The sequence below is a fragment of the Phascolarctos cinereus genome, unplaced genomic scaffold, assembly GCF_003287225.1.
Source record: "Phascolarctos cinereus isolate Bilbo 61053 unplaced genomic scaffold, phaCin_HiC Scaffold_1;HRSCAF=81, whole genome shotgun sequence".
NCBI classification, from domain to species: Eukaryota; Metazoa; Chordata; class Mammalia; order Diprotodontia; family Phascolarctidae; genus Phascolarctos; species Phascolarctos cinereus.
Genome location: NW_027555514.1, coordinates 276,461,513 through 276,485,253, shown reverse-complemented (window position 1 = coordinate 276,485,253; position 23,741 = coordinate 276,461,513). Strand labels below are relative to the sequence as shown.

The following is a 23,741-nucleotide window of genomic DNA, read 5'->3' as shown; positions in this document are numbered from 1 at the left end:
GAAACTGATGCAAACAAAGTTAAGTGACTTGCCCAGAGTCACACAGCTAGTAAGCTAGTAAGGAGAATGAGTCTTTTTGACTCCACACCTAGCACTCTATCCTCTGTGCTACCTAGCTGCCCGGGGAATATATAGTTATAGTTACTACATTATTGTCGTTATGATAGTGATGTTACTAATATCATTGTTATTAATATTATTGTTATGAGAGTTTGGTTTCAATTTTGTTCAGTTGTGGGGTGGAAGTGAGAGAGATAAAAAGGCTTGTTAATTTAAAAAAAATTATTTTTGAAGAGAAGGATGTTTAGGTATGGCCAATAAATAACATCACAAAAAAACCGAAATTTGCTATAGTTTAGCAGATACAAAGTATTTAACAATGTAATTTCTTATGTGGCTGTTCATTTGCAAGAATAAAGATCAAAATCAATATCAAATAGGAGAAGAAGGAAAGAAAAGAGAAGAAAGGAGAGAGGAAAAGAAAGAAAAAAGAAAACAAGAAGGAAAGAGAATAAGAGAAACAGAAAAAGAAAGGAAAAGAAGAAAGAGAAAAGGAAAAGAAGAGAAAGAAAGAAGAAAAGAAAGAGGAAGAGAAAGTACAAGAGGAAAGGAAGAAAAGGGAAGAGAGAAAGAGAAAAAGAAAGGAAGAAAAAGAATGAGAAAGGGAAAACAGAAAAAGGAACAGAGAGAATGAGAAAGAAAAGAGAGAAAAAGAAAAAGGAAGAGAAAGAAAGAATAATGAAACAAAGAGAAATAAAAAGGGAGGAAGAGAAAGGAAGGGAGAAAGAGAAAAAGAAAGGATGGGGAGTTAAACAAGAAAGGAAAAATAAAGAGAAAGGAAAGAATGGAAACAAAAGAGAAAGAGAAAAAGAAAAGGAGAAGAGTCAGCACTAGGGGGCAGTCAAGGGTCATTGGTGCGGAAGGCTTTCTCTGCGAAGCCTTTTGAGCCTCGCCGCGCCCCGTCGCCGTCGCTTCCGCTTCCGTTTCTCCCGTGCCACGGTCGCCTGCGCCTGCGCCTGCGCCTGCGCCTGCGCAGTCAGAGTAGGCGGCATAGCGCCCGGTACCTGAGGCCGCTTCTTCCGGGGCTGAGGAGGCCGAGGCGAGCCGGGCCCGGGAGCCACCATGAGCCGCAGCTACAATGACGAGCTGCAGTATCTGGACAAGATCCACAAGAACTGCTGGAGGATCAAGAAGGGCTTCGTGCCCAACATGCAGGTGAGCGGGGCCCGCCCGGCCCGCCCCGGGGCATCCCCGGGAGGCAGGAGTGGGGTGTGCGTGTGAACAAAGCCCTGCTGTGCCTCAGTTTCTCCAGCGATTGCGCCGGACGCCGTGAGGGGCCGGACCACGCGGGGCCTCCCGTCGCTAACGCTCTGAGACCCCGCGATTCACCGTTGGTGGCCGGGACGCCTCCTCCCCTCCCCCCGCAGGCCGTGACCCCCGGACGTTCGGCCCTCAGAGCGCTCGCTCAGCCTGTGGTTAGTAAGCACGGCACGCAGTAGGCACCTAATAAGTGTTGTGAAATTACGTGGTTGGACTCGGTGGTCTCTCCTGAGGCCCCTTCCAGCAGCAGCTCTGATCCGAGGAGGTGCGGAGTAACTCGGGGAAGCCAGTGACGACGCCATCGACTAATAAACGTTCGCTAAGGCGCTGCCATGTGCCAGGCACTGTGCCAAGCTGGGGGGAGGGGAGTGCGAGAAGAGAGAGAAGGCATCCTGCTGTCGGGGAGTTCACAGGGAAACAGCAGTCAAGCAATAAGCTTATATTAAGCACCTACTGTATGCCAGGCACTGAGCTAAGCTGTAGGATACAAAAGAGACCAAAGGTGGTCCCGGCCCTCTAGGAGCAATCAGTCCAGCAGGGAGCCGGCACTCAGAGGAGACAGACAAAGCAATATACAGGATAAATAGGAAATGATTAAGGGAGGGAAGGCAGGACCAAAGAGGTGTGTCTGCCTTGTAGTTTCAGGATTTGAGGTGGGACCAAAAAAAGAAAAACAGTCACCTTAAGGATGACGGCAATAAACATTTTAACTTGAGGCCTGGTCTGGGGTCATTGCTGGAGGCATTTGCAGAACCTACAATAAGTAGCTGCCTTAATTCCGTGGCCCCCTGGGTAGTCTCCTGGAGACCCTTTCTCTGGCCCTTGTCGTTACTGTTTGCCCAGCGATGATTTTCCTTTCTGATAAACATGCTGGAAAAGAACAAAACGTTCCTCAGATGATAAAACGTCTGGTTTTGTTGCCTTTCAGTTAGCCAGGACTGTCTCTGATAGCATTTTATCTCCGCTAAAGAAAAATGTGCTGGACGTTTCTTGTCATAATTATATAATTTGTTTTATTATTTTGTCTAATTAACTGAACGCGTTTGGACCAGTCTTGATAATTGTGAAACATTGACCACTATTAGCACAGTTCCTTCTTTCTCTCCCCTACCCAGGCCCCCCCAAAAAAACTTTTAAGGCTTTTCACAAGCTATACCAACCAGTTTTATTACACAGTTTCCATTCACATCCCCTCCATTCCAAACAGATTAGATTCCTCACCATTCTTGGGCCCCACCTCCTGCCTCACTAACCCTCTTCTGCCCTCCCCCAGGCCACCCAGTAAGACATCCTCCCCATCTGTCAAGACTAGTTATCACCTCTTCCACAAAGTCCTCCCTCATGCTCCCCAAGAGAAATGATCTTTCCTTTGGTGATGATAATAAGCAGGACCCTGAAAGGGCTAGTGTGGTGGACTTGGGAGTTGGGAAGACCTGGGTTCGAATCTTACCTTAGACACTAGCTATGTGGCCAGGGATTAGTAAGTAAACCTCTCTAAGCTTTAGGGAGCTCCCTATGTTTATACAGAGCGTTAAGGTCTTCAAAACACCTGGTAGTTCAGTGGATAGAGAGATGAACACAGAGTGAGGAAAAAGTACAAATCTGGCCTCAGGCACTAGCTTCGTTACCCTGTGCCAGTCAGTTAATTTCTGTTTGCCTTGGTTTCCTCAACTATAAAATGGGGATAATAACAACATCTACCCTGCAGGGTTGTTGTAAAGATCAAATGAGATAACATTTATTTTTTAAAAAAAAGCTGTTAACAGAGTAGGTACTATATAAATGCTTTTTCTCTTCCCATTCCTGTTTTCCCCTTTCCAAACTCCTGTGTTCTTGAAGTCAAGGCATATTTCTTATTTATGTTTGTGCTTCTTATCTGAATATTCCTCAGCATCTACTCTATTGCTTTGCCCCTGTTAGGCATTTAGTAAACTTATATTTGTTGGACAAATCCATTTTCCTTTTTTAAAGACAGAAATGATGGCATGTGTAGTAAGGTCTCAAAACTGGCTTTATTTAAAAAATTTATTGGGTTGTTAGGGTCAGTTTCTTCAGTACTGATGACTGCTTTGGAAACACAAGATCTCTTAGAACTTTGTCTTTTTCTGTAAGACTGTAGTGCTATTCAATTTATAAAGTCATAAATTCCATGTTTTATTACTGTAGTTCAATAAAAGGTTTTTCAAAATGAAAACAATAATGTGTGACTCAATTCAACATATACTTAGTAAAGCTTGGATACTATGTCTAGTGTCAGACTCTGGGGAGACAAACGCAAATACAAAACAGCCCCTGCCCTCAAGGCGCTTACGCTCCCCATACTGTTAGCAATTCTCCATTTGAAAAAATATTGGTGACCCTTTTCCCAGGCCCCATCTTCGATCGTTATTGTGGAGGACAGTATTATAAGTTTACACACCAAGTAATGAAGATCTGGAGCAGGGAGAGATGACAGAAGAAAGTGTGGCCAGCCTTCTCTTTTGGAGCTCTCGTGCCCTTTATGATATGGTTTCTTTCTCATTTGTGTCTGGCCCAGGTGGAAGGAGTGTTCTACGTGAATGATCCCCTTGAGAAGCTAATGTTTGAGGAGCTAAGGAATGCCTGCCGAGGTGGAGGTAAGTACACCAAGCATTGGGTGGAAGCGATTGGTTTTTCTGCCAGCCGGCTGTCCTGTCTTCCCTCCTTCCTTGAGAAAATCAGAATAGGGTTTAATTGTATAAAAACTCAGCCAAAATAATAACAAGTATCCACGTGTTGATATGATACCAAAGAAGTATTTACTCCTGATGAAATGAACTCAAAGTAGTATCACATAACAACAAACAAAAACCTCAGCTGCTTTTGTAAAAATTGACGGGTGTTTTATATGAAAAACATGAATCAGTTGAGCTGAACCTCCCGAAATACATAATGATATTACACACACTTTATCTGATTTGCTCTTTCTCTGAAGAAAGAGGCACTGTGGAATAGTAGAAAGAACACTGTATTTAGAGTCAGAGGTTCTGAGTTCAAATGCTGACTCCACCACATCAGACCTTTGTGATCTTAGGCAAGTAAAAACCTAGCAGAGAAGGATGGCTTGAGATGGGAAAGTCATTCCTTAAGTATTCAGCTTGCTTCCAGGGAAGGAAATGAGGATAGCTGGGCACCACCAGACATGTGCCTGTGGCTACTATTTTATATAACCTTAGGGAGGCCATTTGTAAATACACTGATGGGCAGCATGGTGTGTAGAGATAAGAAGTGGGAGAAGGAAATAAACATTTATTAGGTGTCTATTATATGCCAGGCAGTGTGCTAAACATATTTTTTTTATTAATTTATTTTGATTTATCAACAATCACTTCCATAAGCTTTTGAGTTTTAAATTTTTCTCCTCCTCCCTTCCCAAGACAGCACACAATCTGATATAGGCTATACATATGCATTGCTATTAAACATTTTCACATGAATGATGTTGTAAAGAAGAGTTAGAACCCATAGGAGGAACCACGAGAAAGAGAAAATAAAACAAAACAGAAGAAAAACATATCAAATAGTCTGCTTCGACCTGCACTCAGACTCCATAGTTCTTTCTGTGGCTGGGGATGGCATTTTCCATCATGAAACCTTTGGAGAGGGCTTAGGTCTTTGCATTGCTGAGAAAGGCTAAGTCTGTCAACATTGTTAGTCGTTGCACAGTGTGGCTGTTACTGTGTACAGCGTTCTCCTGGTTCTGCTCAATTCACTCAGTGTCAGACCATGCAAGTCTTTCTGGGTTTTTCTGAAGTCTGCCTGCTTATCATTTCTTACAGCACAGTAGTATTCCATTATATTCATATACCACAGCTTTTCAGCCATTCCTCAATTGATGGGCATCCTCTTAATTTCCAATTTTTTGTCACCACAAAAAGAGCTGCCATAAATATTTTTGTATATGTGGGTCCTTTTACAGCCCTAGAAGCACTATTGCTGGGTCAAAGGGTATGCACATTCAATTGCTCTCCAGAGTGGTTGGATCAGTTCACATCTCCACCAACAATGCATTAGCGTTCCAGTTTTCCCACATCTTCTCCAACATTTATCATTTTCCTCTTTTGTCGTGTTGGCCAATCTGATGGGTGTGATGTGGTACCTCAGAGTTGTTTTGATTTGCATTTCTCTAATCGATAGTGATTTGGAGCATTTTTTCATATGACTATAGATGGCTTTAATTTCTTCCTCTGAAAACTGCCCGTTCATATCCTTTGACATTTATCAATTGGGGAATGACTTGGATTCACTAAGCATATTTTTTAAACGATTATCTCATTGTTCATGACAACTCTAGGAGGCAGGTGCTATTATTATCCCCATTTTACAATTGAGGAAACTGAGCTGAATAATGGTTAAGTGACTTGTCCAGAGTCACACAGCTAGTAAGTGTCTGTGGCTGGATTTTAATTCAAAGTCTTCCTGACTTCAGACCCAGTGCTGTGTCCACTGGGCCACCTAGCTGGACTTGGAGTTAGGAGAGAGCTGGGTTTGACTATCCCCTGTGGCACTTTCTTGCTTACAGGCCTCTTGCTTGCTGATATCACCTCTTTAAGTCTCAGTTTCCTCATCTGCCAGTGGGGTGACAACACCTATGGTACATACCTGAGGATCATAGAATTGTCCCCATTTGATAGCTGAGGAAACTGAAACCCAAAGAGGAATTAAACAGTTTGGCCCTCAGCCCGTCGGTGTTGTGGGGAGTCTAGCCCGGCCCCCTGACTCCAGGTTGGCCCAGCACTCTGGACGCCATATACCAGGCTGCTTCTCTATCAGCATATTGGCAACTTCCTCCTGTGGATTTCTATGAAATGTCATGGTGACATGTAGGATTTGGTGCAGATACCCTCTTTTCCTTCCCTAGAAGTATATTTATTGCTTGAGGACTCCTCCCTCTCAATCCAGCCTTCTCCACCACGTGATGTGAGTAGTGTCAACCAGCTCCCCATGATTTAAGGCAACATTTTGCCTTTGGGACAAGAAAGGCTGTTTCTGCCCTCTTAGTAAATTATGAATATATTTACTCAAATGTTCTATGAAGGAAAATGCCCTTTCCTTGTCTTCTGTTTTCCTCTTCAGGTGTTGGTGGCTTCTTGCCAGCAATGAAACAGATCGGCAACGTGGCAGCCTTACCTGGGATTGTCCACGTGAGTCAGAGTCCAGAATCTTGCTGCTGCCATTTCCATTCTGTTTAATGGTCTGTCAAGTGGGTGGAGGCTGAAGCAGACTGGGGCCTCCTGGGAATCTTGGAATTTTCCAGCCGGTAATGCCGTGGACTTGGTAGCTTCGCTTGGCTGAAAGCCACCCAAGTTCAAAATGAATCCTGCTGACTTTTGTCTTTGATTGCTTCTGCTGCGTTTGATTGATCAGCTTGTCAGTATCATTGCCATGTGTTGCTGTGTTCAAAGAGAATAAAGGAACATGAGTGGAAATGGGGGTGGAGGAGACAGCTATCTCTGGACATATTTATTGGTAAAGGCAGATAGTGGCCCAGGAAGTAGGTGAGAGGGGCTCCTGCAGCTCCTCATCAAATGGGGTTGGAAATGGGAAACGAATACTCCTCCTCCCAGGCCCTGGCTCCCTCAGCATCTCCTGTAGCCTGGAGAAGAGCCTTGGTCATTTTTCTTTATGTTGCTCTGCACGGTTATGCGGAACGGCCGTCATTTGTTAGATCTTAGAAACAAACAAATCGCGTGAAGTAAACTAGCCCGTAACAGTTAAGCGTTTCTTTAGAGCTTTAAAGTTTACAAAGAAAGCAATTTCCTCACCCTGTGGGGTAGTTACTGCAAATAGCATTGTCCTCATTTGGGATTTAGTAAGCGTCAGAGCCAGGGTTTAATCTGAGCCCAGAGTTCTCCCATTAGAGCATATTTCCATCGATCGATTCGTTCTCTTGGTTCTGGGTTGTCGTGATTTGCACTGGCCATGGGTCGCTTTTTAGATGTTCTCAGAGTAGATGAAAACATCTGCCATGTTCAGCTGGGAAAGACAGTTCTCAGCAGCCTGTTAGCCCAGTGGCTTCTGACTGGGGCTTGTGTGTTTTCAGGAGCTCTACACAGGCGCCTTTCCCATTTTCAGCTTTGTATGTGGAGGATTTTACCCTTAAAGAAGGCCTGATGAGCTCCAAGTGGACAAGAAAACGTTCCGATTTCTGAGCTAGACTGTGTGAGCCCCATGTGGGTTAGGGTCAGAGTCTTATCACAGGATAGGCTGCCAGCTCTTGATTAGTGGTGGGTAAACTCAGGTCAGAAGGTTGGAGAGAGAAAGAGGTTTTGAGAGGCTCCAAGAAAAGATAGTCCCCATTTGTGGGTGTTCTAAAATCTTTTTCAGAGATCTATTGGACTTCCTGATGTCCATTCTGGTTATGGATTTGCTATTGGGAATATGGCTGCCTTTGACATGAGTGACCCAGAGGCCGTGGTGTCCCCAGGTAAGGTCGTGGACACACCCAACACCTCCCCCCCCAACTGATGACCTTCTCTCCGTGGACCAGGGGCCGTGATCAGTAGTTTGAAAAGTGCAGTAATTTCCCTCCAGTCTGCTGAGTAAGGAAATTGATCATAGGGGATCAGTGCACATTAAAGCATTGAACCAGATGGGCATTTGCTGAAACATGCTTCTTCCCCTTTCAGCTGCATCCTGCATCCCTGCTGTTACGCAATCACTAAAAGCAAGCTACTCCGAAACCTCGATTGTTGCTTTGAAAGAATTTTAACTAGGAATCAAAAACAAAGTCTGGGTCCGGTTCCCTGCTGTAGGACATGATTTGCTGATGTAGTGCGGCCTCTCCAGCCCCTGAATCCTCTGCATTGCTGTGCTATCTACCTTAGCACAACTGAGACCAATTCGTGGTGACAGAAACAGAAGTCTAAATAAACTAAAAGGTTCTGCCTTGTCATGAGCAGCAGAGCTACCAACATTTCATTGCCAAAGACTTACGTTTATAAAGTACTTTAAGAAGCAGCGCTGTGAGCTAGGGACATCACACGAGTCATATTTTCATTTTACAGATGAGGAAGCTCAGGCTGTGAGAGCTTAGGGGACTTGCCCCCTGGGATGTGAGCCCAGGTCTTCCATCCTGCCTTCCATGTTCTATTCCTTGTACCTGCCCCCTTCCTATGTCTGTTAAAAGTGAGGAATAGATTTGCCAGCTCACCAGGACTTACTGATCCGGCTCGGGTTGTCTTCATTCCATAGGTGGTGTCGGATTTGACATCAACTGTGGCGTCCGCTTGCTGAGAACCAACCTGGATGAAAGTGACGTCCAGCCTGTGAAGGAGCAGCTGGCCCAGGCCATGTTTGACCACATTCCCCGTCGGGGTGGGGTCCAAAGGCGTGATCCCGATGAATGCCAAGTGAGGCCAGAACCGATCAGTGCATATGTTTCTCTTTCGAAGGTTTGGGAGGGGGCGGGGTTTTTTTTTCTTCCAGAGAAGCGTCCTGAGTTTTTTAAGCTCCAAGCAGAAACCCACCTATTGATTCGTTTCAGTAACACAAAAGAATCCAGCCATGTGTCTTGGAGGCCAATGTAATGATCTTAGAACTTTAACAATACCTTTGTAATGGAATTTTGCCTCTAATGAAGCCAAGACCTCCACAGCTTGAATGAAGATGGTGGACATGATGTGTTGGGTGCTCGTTCTTTCCAGGTCAAGTTCCCAAGGCTGAGGATCAAAGAGTGTTTGTTAAACTCCAGGGACCTTGGCTCATAGGATGTTGTCCCTAGAGTAGGAAGGGACTTGCAAGGCATTCTAGGCCACCCCCCTTCATTTTAAAGATGAGGAAACTCAGCCCTGAAGAAGCTAAAGGAAAGGCCATGGTGGGAGGGTTACACTGATGTAGGAGAAGAGGTTTTACAAATCTGGATATAGATTGCATCACCCCTAGGACTTTATATGTGAACGGCTTAGCTTCAGAATGCAGAGCCAGAAGTAGAGGCAGCTTGGGGATGGCCGGTGTCAGTCTACACAAAGGCAGGGAAACAGGACTTCTGGGATGAAAATACTCATGGTTGGCATGACAACCCCTATTAGAAATACCGATTCCATGCAGACCAAGGCAACTCTTGACCTACTTACTATCTCTCCCTATGGGGTCTTGAGGTGTCTTCGTGCTGCATTTTCCCTACCTCATAGGGCTTGGGATCAGATGAGCTCATATAAGGGGGAAAGGCCAGACTGTGTCATTATAGCGTGGATCCAATATTCTGTCTGCCTTTGGAGACGTGGAGTTATTTTAAATGTTGGAGGAGGTACTTGTAACAGAGTTGTGTGGCCTGAGTTTTGACCCTTTAGTGACCACAGCTCTTTGATTTCAGGGATTTAGAGGAGGCTCTGGAGATGGGGGTGGACTGGTCTCTACGAGAAGGCTACGCTTGGGCAGAAGATAAGGAACACTGTGAGGAATATGGGCGCATGCTGCAGGCTGACCCCAACAAGGTCTCCGCCAGGGCTAAAAAGAGAGGCCTTCCTCAGGTAACGCTGCCCAGGCGGCCCTTCGGGTCAGCAGCCCTCTCTTTTACACATTGTTTTTATTTAAAATCTGTCTTACATTTCATGACCACATCCCCACGCCTCCAGCCTTGAGGAGAAGCAGCAGGAGGTGCTAGCCTGGGAGAGGAACCCAGGGCCTGGTTGGGGCCTCGGCTTCTTGGGACGTCTGTCACCCCTCTGTCATTCTAGAAACTTTCCAGGCCTCCAGTCTCTAACAGGAGTTCGTGGCCAGTGGATGGCCATCGCCAGGCCTGCCATTTTGGTGAATGACAGCCCAGTATTATGGATCACATGCCAAGGGAGCTTTGGATTCCAAAAATAAGAGTGTGCAGGACCATCCTCCTCCTCCAGAGATGCAGGCGTCAGAAAAAGCAGAAACACTGGAATGTACCGTGGCGTGTCTCTGTGACCCTAAGATCAAACTCATTCACTGGTTGTACAAAAAGTCTTGTATGATCCTGGACTTTTGCTTTAGAGGCCAACTGTGCCTCCGTGCTGAAATTATCCTGAACTTGGTTGCCCCCAAATTTGAAATATTTTCTCATACTGGAGTCAGTAAAATTCTTAGCGAAGGAGTCTGTGTACCTGTAAAAGGAAATCTGCCTTTTAGCTGATGGTGTTTAGGCCAGGGCACAAAACGTCTGAGAACCTATACTTTTAGCTAACTAATGAAGCATTTGCTGTTGGTATGCTGTTTATGATGTCTTCTTTAATAATCAGTAAACTAGAAGGCATTGTCCAATTATTTTTGTTACGGCGAATACTGCTAGAAGTAAGCCATCAGCTGGGGCTCAGAAGCTTTTCTGTAATGTTCTTTGTTGTGACAGGATTTGGCGTGTCATTCGATCTAGGTGGGAACCATCTTACCAGGGTGGATTTGGTTTGTTTTGTTTTATTTGCACTGACAGCTCGGGACCCTGGGAGCAGGAAATCATTATGCAGAGATCCAAGTTGTGGATGAAATTTTTAATGAGTACGCTGCTAAGAAGATGGGCATTGACCACAAGGGACAGGTGTGTGTGATGATCCACAGCGGCAGCAGAGGCCTGGGCCATCAGGTAGCTACAGGTATGGTCTGGGCTTCCCCTTTGGCCTGTGGAACTTTGCGATGTTGGCAGGTGCTGGAGGCAGGTTGGGGACCCACAGGTGTCAAGTGTGTGGTAGATGAGGAGTAACTGCTGGGTACTGGGGGAGATACAAAGATCTGGCTAAGAGGCCATCAAGTCCAGCCTTTGAGTAGCTCCCTGTGCTTGGAGGGGGGCGGGGGACACCAGGGGAAGGGATAAGAACACACATCAGATATAAAAAGATACATCATAAGCTCTTAAGGGGTGAGGCCTAAGGGATGAAGAAGGACTGTTCAGGAGAAATCTCACAGAGGAGGAAACATTAAAACTGGGCCTTGAAGGGCAGGTAGTGATGGGGCAAGTGGGGGAAATGGTGCTCCAGGTGTAAGGAATTGCATAGACAAAGGCGTGGAGGTGTGGCAGGAGGGCCTTGGACTCTGGGCTATGGACTGTTCAGGGCAGGAAGAAGCTGTTGAAGGGTTTTCTTACAGGAGAGATACGACCAGCTCTTTGCTTAAGTATTAGTGATCTGAGAGAAGCGTGATGGTAATGGGAGGGAGCAGAGAAGGGAAAAAGCGGGATCTCTTAGGATACCAGCTTAGAGGCAGTGGGAAAGCTTGAGTCACTGTGGTCCTGGCAGCCCTGTCCCTTTCCACCTCCTCCTGTATTGTCCACCCCATGACTGGCCCCAGCCTATCCCTCCATCTGCCTTCTCAGCAGGTTTTCCCTGGCCTTGCCCCGTGCCTGGAATGCTCGCTCGCTCTCTGTCTCTCAATCTCTCTGTCTCTCAGTCTCTCTCTCAATCTCTCTCTCTCCCTCTCTCTCTCCCCCTCTCTCTCCCTCTCTCTCCCTCTCTCTGTCCTGCCTGCAGGTCTCAGCTGAAATCCCAGCTTCTGGGAGAAGCCTTTCCAATGCCCTGAATGTTCATACCTTCCCTCTGTTCATTGTCTGCAGCGTATCTTGTATCTTCTTCATACGTGATTATTGGCTAGGCTGTCTCCCCCTGTTAGATTGTGAGCCTCTTCAGGGCAGGTCCCCAGTGCTCAGCACAGTGCCTGGCACACAGTAGGTGCTTAATATACACTCCTTGGTTTGACTTTCAGCTATGGGAATATTTCCATAAGTATTGGAAACCTTTAATAATGTATCTCCATATATTCTAACATTTCATAGGATTAACAGACTCATCACCTATCTGAAATCCATCCATCATAAACGTGCCTCACAGTAGGAATGATGTTGATAAACTGTGATTTGTCATTGTAAATTAATCCGTTGTGTTCATTCTCATCCAGTTTTGCTCCTGGAGAACAGCAATTTCTAGCCCGGTTATTATTCCTGCTTCTACACTAATGATGTTGCTAGCTGTGATGGGGATGGTAAGATCCCTATGGGCAGCGACCATGCCATAGATAACACTGTTGGATATCCCACAGTCCCCTGCATTGTCTGTGAGGCTTAATAAATTTGTTTGTAGAATGAACAAACTCTCTGTAGTACTGAAATGTTCTTAAGGATAAATTTGCAGGTTTACTTTTTTATAACCAATAATAACTTCATGGTTATGTTGCACATCAAGGCCTATGAAATTTATGTGATATGAACTATTTGTCTCTTCCAGATGCCCTGGTGGCCATGGAAAAAGCTATGAAGAGAGACAAGATTATTGTGAATGACCGCCAGTTGGCGTGCGCCCGGATCAGCTCCCCTGAGGGGCAGGACTACCTAAAGGGCATGGCGGCTGCCGGAAACTACGCCTGGGTCAACCGCTCCTCCATGACGTTCCTGACCCGACAGGTGGGACTCCAAGTGCTCTTTGGAGACGGTGTTTCTGGCGTGGTGTAGTGCCCTTGAAACCTAACGATGTGGGCAGAGGAGTTTTGTTTTGGTGATTCACATGATGAGTTTCGGGGCATGTGAAGGAGGGATCCACACTTCAGTGTTTTCTTCACTTAGTTAACAGTTGTCATGGGAATCAGTAGTTATCCCTTCATTCTAGGCTACTGAATAAGAGGACTGACACTTGGCAAAGCGGCCAGGCCAGAACCACACAAAAGGCACACTTTCCTGGAGTGTCTGCCTACTAGCAACTGAATTGCAGCATGTTTCCCACTCTTGGGATGTTGAAATTTTAAAGAATCTCAGCTCAGTTTTAAACTGTTATTTAGTCATTTCGGTCATGTCCAACTCTTCATGACCCCATTTGAGGTTTTCTTAGCAGAGATCCTGGAGTGGTTTGCCATTTCCTTCTGCAGCTCATTTGACAGATGAGGAAACTGAGGCAAATGGGGTTACAGGACTTGCCCAGCATCACACAGCTAGTAAGTGCCTAAAGCCAGATTGGAACTCATGAAGATGTTTTCCCGACTCCAGGCCGGGCGCTCTATCCACTGCACTACCCAGCTACCCTAAACTGTGTTTGAGGGTAGATGAGTGTTTGGTTTGAGGTTTTTGTTTGTTTTAAATTTTGAAGCCTTCGTTAATTAGCTATATTGCAGATCACCTTCTTCCATGGAATGCATCAGGCTTCCTCTTTGGTCTCTCTTCTTAGGTGACTAGCTTATAAAGCTTACTTGTCCTGGTCATAGCATTTCTAACACTATTGCTCCCCTTGTTAGCATCAGCCAGGCTGTTAGCAGATATTTTGACTTCACAATCTGTTGATTCTCAAGTTGCCAGGCTAAGATCTTCCTTTTAGTGATTTAATTATAAAACTGTTGTGACTGAAATGTGCTTACCCTTCGCACAAAATCATGGCTGTAGAGACCCAGCTTGGCATTTGTTGGTAAGAAATCTGGCCTCCTCGACAGCTTCAGCACCTGGGCAGCTGGTAGGTCCTTCTGAAGGTGGTATCGACACTTTGGGGAAGAATTGTTTGTCAGCCCCCAGCATTTCTGGGATTCCTTCCTAACTGATTGACTTATTCTTAGTTTTCAACATTCACTTCCATAAGATTATGAGTTTTAAATTTTCTCCCCCTCCTCAAGACGGTATGCAGTCTGATAAAGGCTCTACTTACACATTCATATTAAGCATATATTCCCAATAGTCATGATGTAAAGAACAGTTAGAACCAATGGGAGGAACCATGAGAATGAAGCAATAAAACAAAACAACAAAGGAAAAGGAGAGCAAATACTCTGCTTCCATCTGCATTCAGACTGCAGAGTTCTTTGGATGTGGATAGCATTTTCCATCATGAGACCTTTGGAGATGTCTTAGATCTTTGCATTGCTGAGAAGGGCTAAGTCTGTCAGAGTTAGTCATCGCACAACGTGGCTGTTATTGTGTACAAAGTCCTCTTGGTTCTGCTCACTTCACTCAGCATCAGTCCATACAAATCTTTCCAGGTTTTTCTGAAGTCTGCCTCCTCATCGCTTCTTATAGCACAGTAGTATTCCATTCCATTCATATACCACAACTTGTTCAGCCATTCCCCAGTTGATGGCCATCCCCTCAGTTTCCAGTTCTTGACCACCACAGAAAGAGCCGCTATAAATATTTTTGTACATGTGGCTCCTTTTCCCATTTTTGTGATCTCTTTCGGATATAGCCCTAGAAGTGGTATCGCTGGGTCAAAGGGTAGGCACAATTTTATAGCCCTTTGGGCATAGTTCCAAATTGCTCTCCAGAATGGTTGGATCATTTCACAACTCCACTAACAATGCATTAGTGTTTCAATTTTCCCACATCTTCTCCAGCATTTATCATTTTCCTGTTTTGTCGTGGTGGCCAATCTGATAGGTGTGATGTGGTACCTCAGAGTTGTTTTGATTTGCATTTTTCTAATCAGTAGTGATTTAGAGCATTTTTTCATATGACTATAGATGGCTTTAATTTCTTCCTCTGAAAACTTCCTGTTCATATCCTTTGACCATTTATCAATTGAGGAATGACTTGTATTGTTGTAAATTTGACTCAGTTCTCTATATTTTGGAAATGAAGCCTTTATCAGAGACGCTGGTTATAAAATTTCTTTGCCAGTTTTTTGCCTCCCTCCTAATCTTGGTTGCATTGGCTTTGTGCAGAAACTTTTCAATTTAATGTGATCAGAATGATCCATTTTGCATTTTGTGATGTTCTCTGTATCTCCTGTTTGGTCATGAATTCTTCTGTTCTCCGTACATCTGAGAGGGAGACTATTCCTTCCAGTTTGCTTACAGTTATCAGCCTTGATGTCTAAATCCTGTACTCGTTTTGACTTTCTCTTGGTGTAGGGTCTAGGATGTTGGCCTGTGCCTACTTTCTGCCCTGCTCTTTTCCAGTTTCCCAGCAGTTTTTGTCAGATAGTGGGTTCTTATCCCAGAAGCTGGGGTCTTTGGGTTTATCACATAGTCAGTTGCTGTAGTCATTGACTGCTGTGTCTCACATACCTAACACTGATGGGATGCCTTCCTTTCTGAAGAAGCAATTGAATGCTGTGTTCTCTTTGGGAATAGATTTCTTTTTCTGTTTGATGGGTGTGTCAGCCTGCAATTCCTCGGTATTCCAGGGAACTCTGATTTTTAAGTGTGGAGCTATAACCTTCCCAAAAGATCAGCAGTGGGCCTTTAGGCTCAAGGGCCTTCCTCAGCCAAGAGATGGAAAAGCTCTTTGCTCTTTCCAGTGCTGCCCAGGCCAGAGGAAGTATCTGGTCGTCCTTGTTTGGGACACAGGACTTTCCCTCAGGGATGGCACTTCCTCCTTATGTAAAATAGCATGTTAACTTTTTAGGAAACCAAATCAATAATGTAGAAGATAAGAGGTGATTTTTTTTAAGACACAAAAATAAACCTTTTGAAAAGGTAGAAAGAGACAGAGCAGGCCCCATGTTAAAACAAAAAGCTCATAGGTAGCCTGAGATGACCAAGAAGACAAAGGGGGGTTTCTTTATGGCAGGGAACTTCCTACAGGCCTTGAGAGCCCTGAGACCACGGGGTTTTTGTCCCTGATTTAGCTCGGAGGGCAGAGACAGACTAGAAGCATGGTGAGACTCAGATGCTTAGCCAGTCATCCTCACGCAGACATGCCAAGTCAGTGGCCTCGGAGGTTCCATAAAACCTCACTCTTTTTCTCAGTAACCCAGTGTGGCATGCAAGATGGAGGGTGTGGGGGCGGCAAGAGGGAAGACTGTGTCCTGTGGACTCGGGGCGGGGGGGGTGCTGTGTGACAAGAGAGTGGAGGGCAGAGTCTTCAGTGGTCATTTCTGGTCACCATCTTGAGGGTGGATGCCATTGGTTGAGGGTCTGAGACTCCTTGGACTACTTGAAGAACAGTCGAGCCAGCATTGGGGGGGGGGGGTATGTGTGCACATGCACGTGCATGCGTGTGTGTGTGTGTGCGCACACACGTGTGTTCGTGCGTGCATGTGTGTGTGTGTGTATGAATTCGCTCAGTACTTAGGATAGTTAGTCCTGACTGCTTTAAACCAAAGCCAAACTTGGTGTTGCTCAGGCTTTTGCCAAGGTCTTCAACACGACACCTGATGACTTGGACCTCCACGTGATCTATGACGTCTCCCACAACATCGCCAAGGTGGAGCAGCACGTGGTGGATGGCAAAGAACGGACGCTGCTGGTGCACAGGAAGGGGTCCACCCGGGCCTTCCCTCCACACCACCCCCTCATTGCTGTGGATTACCAGGTCAGGGATGGGGCATCTTGGAGGCCTGGCAGGGGGAGGAGTCTTTGAGAATCAGTGTAGATCCGTGGGAAGGAGTCCGAGCTGAGCTGCTGTAAGCCTCTGCCCCTCTGGTCCCAGGAATGCTGCCCAGCGGGCAGAGAAGTCCCAGAGAACGTGGGTACCCAGCCTAGGGGATCTACGTGATTTCACCATAGATGGTTCTAGAAGGATCCTATGATTTTATGTATCCATGTGTATCAAATTATCTTTGTGCTAGTAGGAAGCACAATGAATTTGGTTTCTGAAACTGGAATTATCCCAGGGGACAACAAAACAAGGCTTGAGAATCTCAGCCTTTTCCTTTGTTCTTCTCGGCACTTTGGTGTCAGACCCTGTTCTATCCCTCCCAGGCGCTTGCCAGCCCAGGATGCTGACACTTTCTAGGGTCTTCGTAATTAATGTGAATAAATCGCGGTCCTTGGAAGCTGTTTCTCACTTCTCCTCTCTGTTCCCCCTGCCTCTGCCTGCACAGGCTGTTTCAGCAGCCCCCTGAGGAGCTTCCTATTTCCACCTCCCACCCCACCCCTCAAACTGCTTCTTCAAAGAGGAGTGACGTGGTCAGACCTAGACTGGCTGGTTGTATTGGACCTACCCTGTCCCGACATGGGGCAGAAGTATGCAAGGACCCAAGGCGATTCTTCTGACACCTGACAAAGCCTAGAGAGATTTAAAGTTGTGGGGTTTGAGGGCTGTGCTGTGCTGGTTTTCATGTGATGGGTCTGTTTGCATCCTCAGCTGACTGGACAGCCAGTGCTCATTGGGGGAACCATGGGAACCTGCAGCTATGTTCTCACTGGGACTGAGCAGGGCATGACGGAGACCTTTGGGACAACCTGTCACGGAGCTGTAAGTACAACAGTTTCTCCTTAGAAGTGACCTGCTTTCACTCCCTCCTGAAGCCTTCTCATTTTCATTCCCTCTGGAAGGGTTCAGATATATCACACTTCTTACTGAGCGTGCTTCACACAGTGCACACTGGGTGGTGGGCAGGGGTGACTTTGATGGCTTCCCTGTGGACATCACCTTGTCCCTGCAAGTGATCCCTGCTGTCACCACCCTCACTCCTAAGCCAGAGTCCTCTTTGAAGGGGAGCGTTGGAGATGCCCTCTCCCAAAGTGAGATACTTGAGTATGTGCTGAAACATGAGGACACAGGGTGGCCCACAGAAATAGTGTTCGCTGCAGCTCTCGCTGGGCTTCATTCTCACAGTCACGACTCTCCTTTCTGATCGTCAGAAGCGTCCGTTGCATGTGGAAGGCAGCACTTTGGGAAGCCAGAGGTGAGCGAGTCAGAGAGTTGTATGGGACGTCCCTTGGTGGCTTCTCCAGTTTTCTCCCTGGGGTGACGGTCACGCGATGCACGTGTACAAGCCAGATCGAGGAGGGCGAAAATGTTGGTCTGTATTCAGAGCCCTGCAGAAACTGATCAAGAAACATGGTGGCATGGGAACAGAGGGGACGGTGGCCTTGAAGTCAGGAAGACCTGGGGTCAGGGCTGACTGTAACCCCATGCCACCACATTACTCTCTGACTATTGAGTGTGGACCTGTTGCCAGTCTACTTTGGGAGAGAAGGTTTGTGTCCTGATGAAATCCCTTGGGGATTGACCATGCGTGGAAGGAGACAGATCTACCAGCTTGGGTATCACTCTTGGACACCAACTCTTCCTGACCCTGGATGGGTCTATTCTGGAGAAAAAGTTAATCATCACTTGTTCCCAACCTTTTTAAATAGGAGAATTTAATGTCATAACAAATTTGTCAGTCTCCCTTCACATGATAGAAGTTGTACCGTGAGCATTCATTGGCTGAGAAGATCTCTGATCGCAAAAGGACAAGCTTCATTGAATGTGAATCCCTGAGCCCCGTGCAGGAATTCTGCCCCTACCTGCTGGGCTGCCTGGTAGCCCCCAGCCTGAGAACCACTCCTAGAGGTCAAGAAATTCAGGGGTCACCTCGTCCAGTCCTCACCTGAGGCACAAGGCATTTACATAGACTCGCAGAATCTGAGGAGACGAAGGAGACCTTAGTGACCGTCTCGTCTCATCTCGCCTTTGCCTCAGAGGAATCCCCCCAGTGTCCCTGACAAGCGTGATCCTCCATAGTCTGGTCAGAGATGAGCAAGAAAGGGGAGCCCCCCACCAGGCGAGGCTGTCCCCTCCTCTTGGGTTGTTCACACACAGAGCCGACGTTTGCCTCTTCTCCCTCGGCTTCTGGGTCTGCTCTGGGGGGCCAGGCAGAAGAAACGTCGTCCCTCTGACGCCTGAGAGTCTTCAGATCCCCAGCCCCTGTACCCCGTTGGGTCTCCTCCTCCAGACTAAACACACACCATTCTTTCTGGTCATCTTGCCAGGGCCTTTTGCCATCGTGGTCACCTCTGCCTCTGGGGCTCTCCAGCTTTTATTGGTGTTTCCTTCTGCAGCATTCCAGAGGAGGTCTGACAAGGGCAGCAGTTTAGAGAGTCTGCCCCTTCCCTCCCTGGAAATGCAGGCCACACTGCTGACCTGTTGGGCTTGGGGTCCTCTAAAGCCCTTAGGTCGTCTTCTTTTTTTTCTTTTCTTTTAAATTGTCCAACTATGCCTGCCCATTTTGGACTTGATTTTTTTGTAAGACCGATTTACGTTTATCCACATTGAATTTCATCGTAGTAGATGCCGCAGTGCTTTAACCTGTGGAGCTCTTCTTGGATCCTGTCAAGCAGTGTGCTGACTCTTCTTGCCAACTTCATATCATCCCATGAATTGATGAGTGTGCCAGCTCTGCCTTTACACACGTGCTGGTGGAGATGTTCAGCAGCTCAGGGCCAGGCGGACGTCCCTGCTGTCATCCACTCTCGCCGCGTTAACATCAGACCTTGAAGGGTCACTTCTTTTGAGCCACCCATTGGTTGTCTCGCCCATTTTCAGATAGGCCTGGGATTGCTAGTTCCGTCGGTTAAGCTACAACCTGCCACCTTGTTGCTTTCACCCGTCACATCTAGTTCTGCCTCACGGAACCAAGTAGAATGAATCTGTCCCTCGTCTGCCCGGTGACAGTTCAGACATTGGTGGACGACAGTCACGTCTCTCCTAAGGGAGTCTGTGAAGTAGCTAGGAGGTCGCTTGGCGAGAATAGACTATGAAAAGGACATCGGATGTTGCCAAGAGGTTATGTTCCTTACTGTTCTTACAGACATTATAATCTGGATCAGCAGCTCTTGGAGTCCTTGGTCTCTGAGCACCTTCTCTCTTGGGCACTGCTAGAGACTCCTTCCACACTCTCCACAGTCTGCTGCTCTTATATAAAGAGCCTCTGCCTGAAGACCTGCAGCCGTGTCCTGGATTCCTGAACCTCAGTTTCCTTATCTGTAAAAAGGGGTTACTGATGTGCGTACTGTACCAGTCCTGAGAGGCCGGTAGTGTGGGTATTAGCTCTATTTCATAGACAAGGAGACTGAAACTCAGATGAAATGACGTTTAAACTGCACCTTTCTGTGTAATGCTGTTGACACTGTGTGTTCCACAGACTGATTCCAGGGTTCTCTGGATGATGGAAAGAGGACCTTGGGGTGAATATCACCAGGAGGAAAGTTTAGGCCTCAATTCTGCAAATATCAGATCTGTGTGAAAGTCTGCCAGCTGGGAGGGGCATTCGGTCAGGCTGGAGGGCATACTGCCCGGCAGGGATTCCTGCCTGGGAGGAAGCTGCCCCACACACCTGCCGAGGACTGTTCCCTATCTGGGCTTCTCACAGAGTGGGGGATTGGATTCAGAGTGGCAACTTCAGGCTCAGTCTCTTGGGGGGGGGACTTCTTGTACTGCAGGGAATCCTGTCACATGGGCACACGTGTGCCCAACAGCTTCTGTGTAGTTATCTTTTAGTCCAAAGACTCTCGGTCCCTAGTTCGTGTTATTAAAATGTGTTTATTTTCCCTCCAGGGTCGTGCATTGTCCCGAGCAAAATCTCGACGTAACTTAGACTTCCAGGATGTTTTAGATAAGTTGGCTGACATGGGCATCGCAATCCGGGTTGCTTCCCCGAAATTGGTGATGGAAGAGGTAAGGGAGATCTCCATGATCCTTCACGTGACAGCTTTATATTTCACGTCTTTGCATGGAAGCAGCTACAACTGGGAAGCACTTTGGCTGCTATTCATATAAATTGTGTAAATTTTTTAAAACTAGACCGTATTTTGTATTCTCAGTCGCACTCTTAATTTGTGGCTCAGTGTAGAAAGAATCCCTCCTTAGTCTGGTCTGTCATGTATGTGATCCATACACGAGCATATTCCGTGTAAGGTTGCACAAAGTAGGATCATTCTGTAGTAACATTGACAATTCATTGTGAACAAACACCACCATAAAGTTGGGAAGCCCCATGGTAAAGTCACTCAGATGACTCCCCAGTCAGAAGCTTCTTTCTGACCCAGTTAACTGCCTCGTGTAAAAGCCTCCAGCTTTTTATCATCGTTGTTCACTCGTGTCTGTCCGTTTGTTTACTGGTTTGCCATTTCCTTTTCCAGCTCACTTTATAGATGAGCAACATTAAGATTTACCCAAAACAAATTTACCTTGTTTGGGAGGAGGTGAGGTGAGGGCAGGGGAGCTTTTTCTCTTGTTAAATAGTAAGTAGGCTAAAAGAGTGTTGGGGGGTGAGGAGGGGTGTCACAGTTTGTAAATATTGCCTTTGCCATATGTTTTAAGTTTTGCACATAGTCTTTGTAAAGAAGAGTGGGAGGTTTGGTTAGGAGCATGCATTTTCAGAAAGTAGTGTTTATACTCAGGACTCAAAGACTTCCTTTACAAAATTTTAAATCTCTTGTTTTCTTCCCTTCTTAGGCTCCTGAGTCTTATAAAAATGTGACAGATGTTGTGAACACCTGCCATGATGCTGGAATCAGCAAGAAAGCGATTAAACTGAGACCAATTGCCGTTATCAAAGGCTAACGTCCCAGCTGGGCTCAGCTGAGACCGTTGACGTGACCAGACCTGGCCGGACACAGATTCATGCCCTCTTCAGACACCAATTTACTGACCTACCTGATTCAGAATGTGCCTGGCACATCTCACCTTCCGAACTGACTGATCTAATATGGTGAAGAACCACCTCTAGAGAGGCCCGTGCTGAGGAACACATGAACATGCTCATCACCCTGGTGGTCCAGCCACGGTCACTGCTTATGCCTGGCGTGGTCCCATCCTCAGAGTGCTTGAAAACAAGTCCTGTCTTAATGCTAAGTTTTCCTCCCAGTCTGATAGATGGTACAAGCATCGGGACATTCTGTTCCACGGGGGATTTTTCGGGTTCCCTGGCATCATCCTTGCCTGAGGGGTTTACCATCACTGACTTGGGAAATATCCTGGCTGAAGAGTGACTTTGCTTCCTTTTTCTTTTTTCTTTTTGGGTTTTTTTTTTTTTGAGAGGGCTCTATTAGGGCGGGGCAAGTTTAGGGGAGAGAAACAGTGGCAGGAGAGAAAGGCCAGGTGTTTTAGTTTACCATAGCCAGAGCTTCCTTCCTATTCTAAATACAAGGCAAGGTTTGGGGCTGCCTGCTGGCCCAACACCTCATGCAAATGACAGATGGCATTCCTTAGGGCTGGCTCTGTGTGTGTGAGTTCTCTCAGTGATGATGGCTGCAGATGCCCACGTGACTCAGTGGTTGTCTTTGTGATGACTGTATTGGACATGTGGAGTGCTTGGTCCCTGTGGTTAAGTGGGCATGCACTTAACCGTGTAGCTCTGGAGTTAAGTTTGGGCATCGGGCACTGAACTGGGACCACCAAGGGGGTTTGATCTAGTTCTGTGACTTCGAAGGAGCTGATAAGGGGCCATTCATGGTGAATGAATGGCCTGGCACTGAGGCCTTGCTGCATCTGAGCAGCCAGGAAAGGTGGCAGTGTCATGAAACTACCGTAGATTATTTATGCTTTATATGAGAATTGTAGGAGAATTAGCTTATAAAGAAAATGAGTTTTTCCCAGGATTGCCGTCAGGTGCTGCCAGTTTTCTTGGTCTTTTTTTCTGCTTCCAGAAACAGACTTGCCTTCTTACAAAGCTCATCCCCTTCATCATAATTTCACTGAAATACTTCTCCCACCTGTTCTCTACTGGGGAGGTGGGGAGATGTTCGGTGAAGCATGCCTCTCAGGTGAGGTACATGCTTAGGAAAGAGTGACTCCCCACACTTGTCCTGGGAAACAAAACTGACTAACCAACTAATCGATGAGCCACCAGGGGATCGTTTTAGATTACACACGCCTTCAAACCAGACCCACTCCCCCCGGGCAGCTGTGGCACAGAGGAGCAGCCCCACCAGTGGTCACCGGAGGGCACTTCACAGTGAGAAGCCCACGCTGGCGTGGCCAGAATCTCCAGTGTACATCTTGGGGCTTGCCTGGCAACTCATGTTTTTGAAACAAATTCAAAGCAAGAATTTTTACTGTAGCAAACTGACGTCAGTTTGGGGAATGATGGCTTAGCTCATCTTAATGACACAAAATTAACTTTTATTAGACTTTCTGAAATGTATTTCTTTGGTGGTTTGTAGGCATGCTGTTTTCTGGCGCAGTAGAGAAACTGCTCTGCCTTCCCTCGGCCTCCCCATCTGACTTGGGCCGTGTTTAGGTTATTTGTTAGTATTTAAGTTTGTAAGGAAAGGAGCCAGCATTAGGGTTCACTTGTTTTAAAAGGTTTTCTTTGCCTATTCGAAAAACATGACTTAAAATAAATTACCTGAAAATGAAGCCAAAGTGAATGACTTTTTGTTTCTGTGCCGGGTGTGAGCCCCGAGGCATGTCAGGGCACACGCTCACAGCCAGGGAATCCCGGGGTGGGCGGGTTTGGGCACCTCTGTCCAGGAAGGCCACTACCGGCGTCTAGAAGTGAAATCCCCACATGTAACAAATTACTCCAGTCAGAGGATGAGATTCCTCACAGGAACTCAAAGATGAGTAGTGTCAGGTGAGAGAAGGCTGTTAGTGAACCAGAAAACATGCTGTGTACAAACACAAACTCGTACTTGGGCGGAAATTTCTGAAGTTGTCGATAACTAGGTCATTTCTGTTCACTTGTATTTGAGTCTTCATGACGCCATTTGGTGGCAAACACAGCACCTATAGATAGGACATAGTGGAAGTGAGCTACTACGTAGTAAGTGTCGTGGAGAACGATATCGAGTGATGAATTGGCTAGAACAATTCCTGTTAGGCC

The 23,741-nt window shown here is 46.5% G+C and overlaps 1 protein-coding gene across 1 annotated transcript; it reads left to right on the top strand.

Moving 5' to 3' along the window:
• The first annotated feature begins 1,018 nt into the window (after positions 1 to 1,018).
• RTCB (RNA 2',3'-cyclic phosphate and 5'-OH ligase) lies at positions 1,019 to 23,275 on the top strand. Its single transcript, XM_020982448.2, is given in 13 exon segments — positions 1,019 to 1,215; positions 3,857 to 3,935; positions 6,415 to 6,482; positions 7,666 to 7,765; positions 8,533 to 8,645; positions 8,647 to 8,690; positions 9,653 to 9,809; positions 10,736 to 10,895; positions 12,516 to 12,691; positions 16,328 to 16,516; positions 17,291 to 17,401; positions 20,471 to 20,590; positions 21,371 to 23,275. Coding segments are annotated over 13 exon segments (1,518 nt in total). The 5' UTR covers positions 1,019 to 1,122; the 3' UTR covers positions 21,479 to 23,275.
• The last annotated feature ends 466 nt before the right edge of the window (positions 23,276 to 23,741 follow it).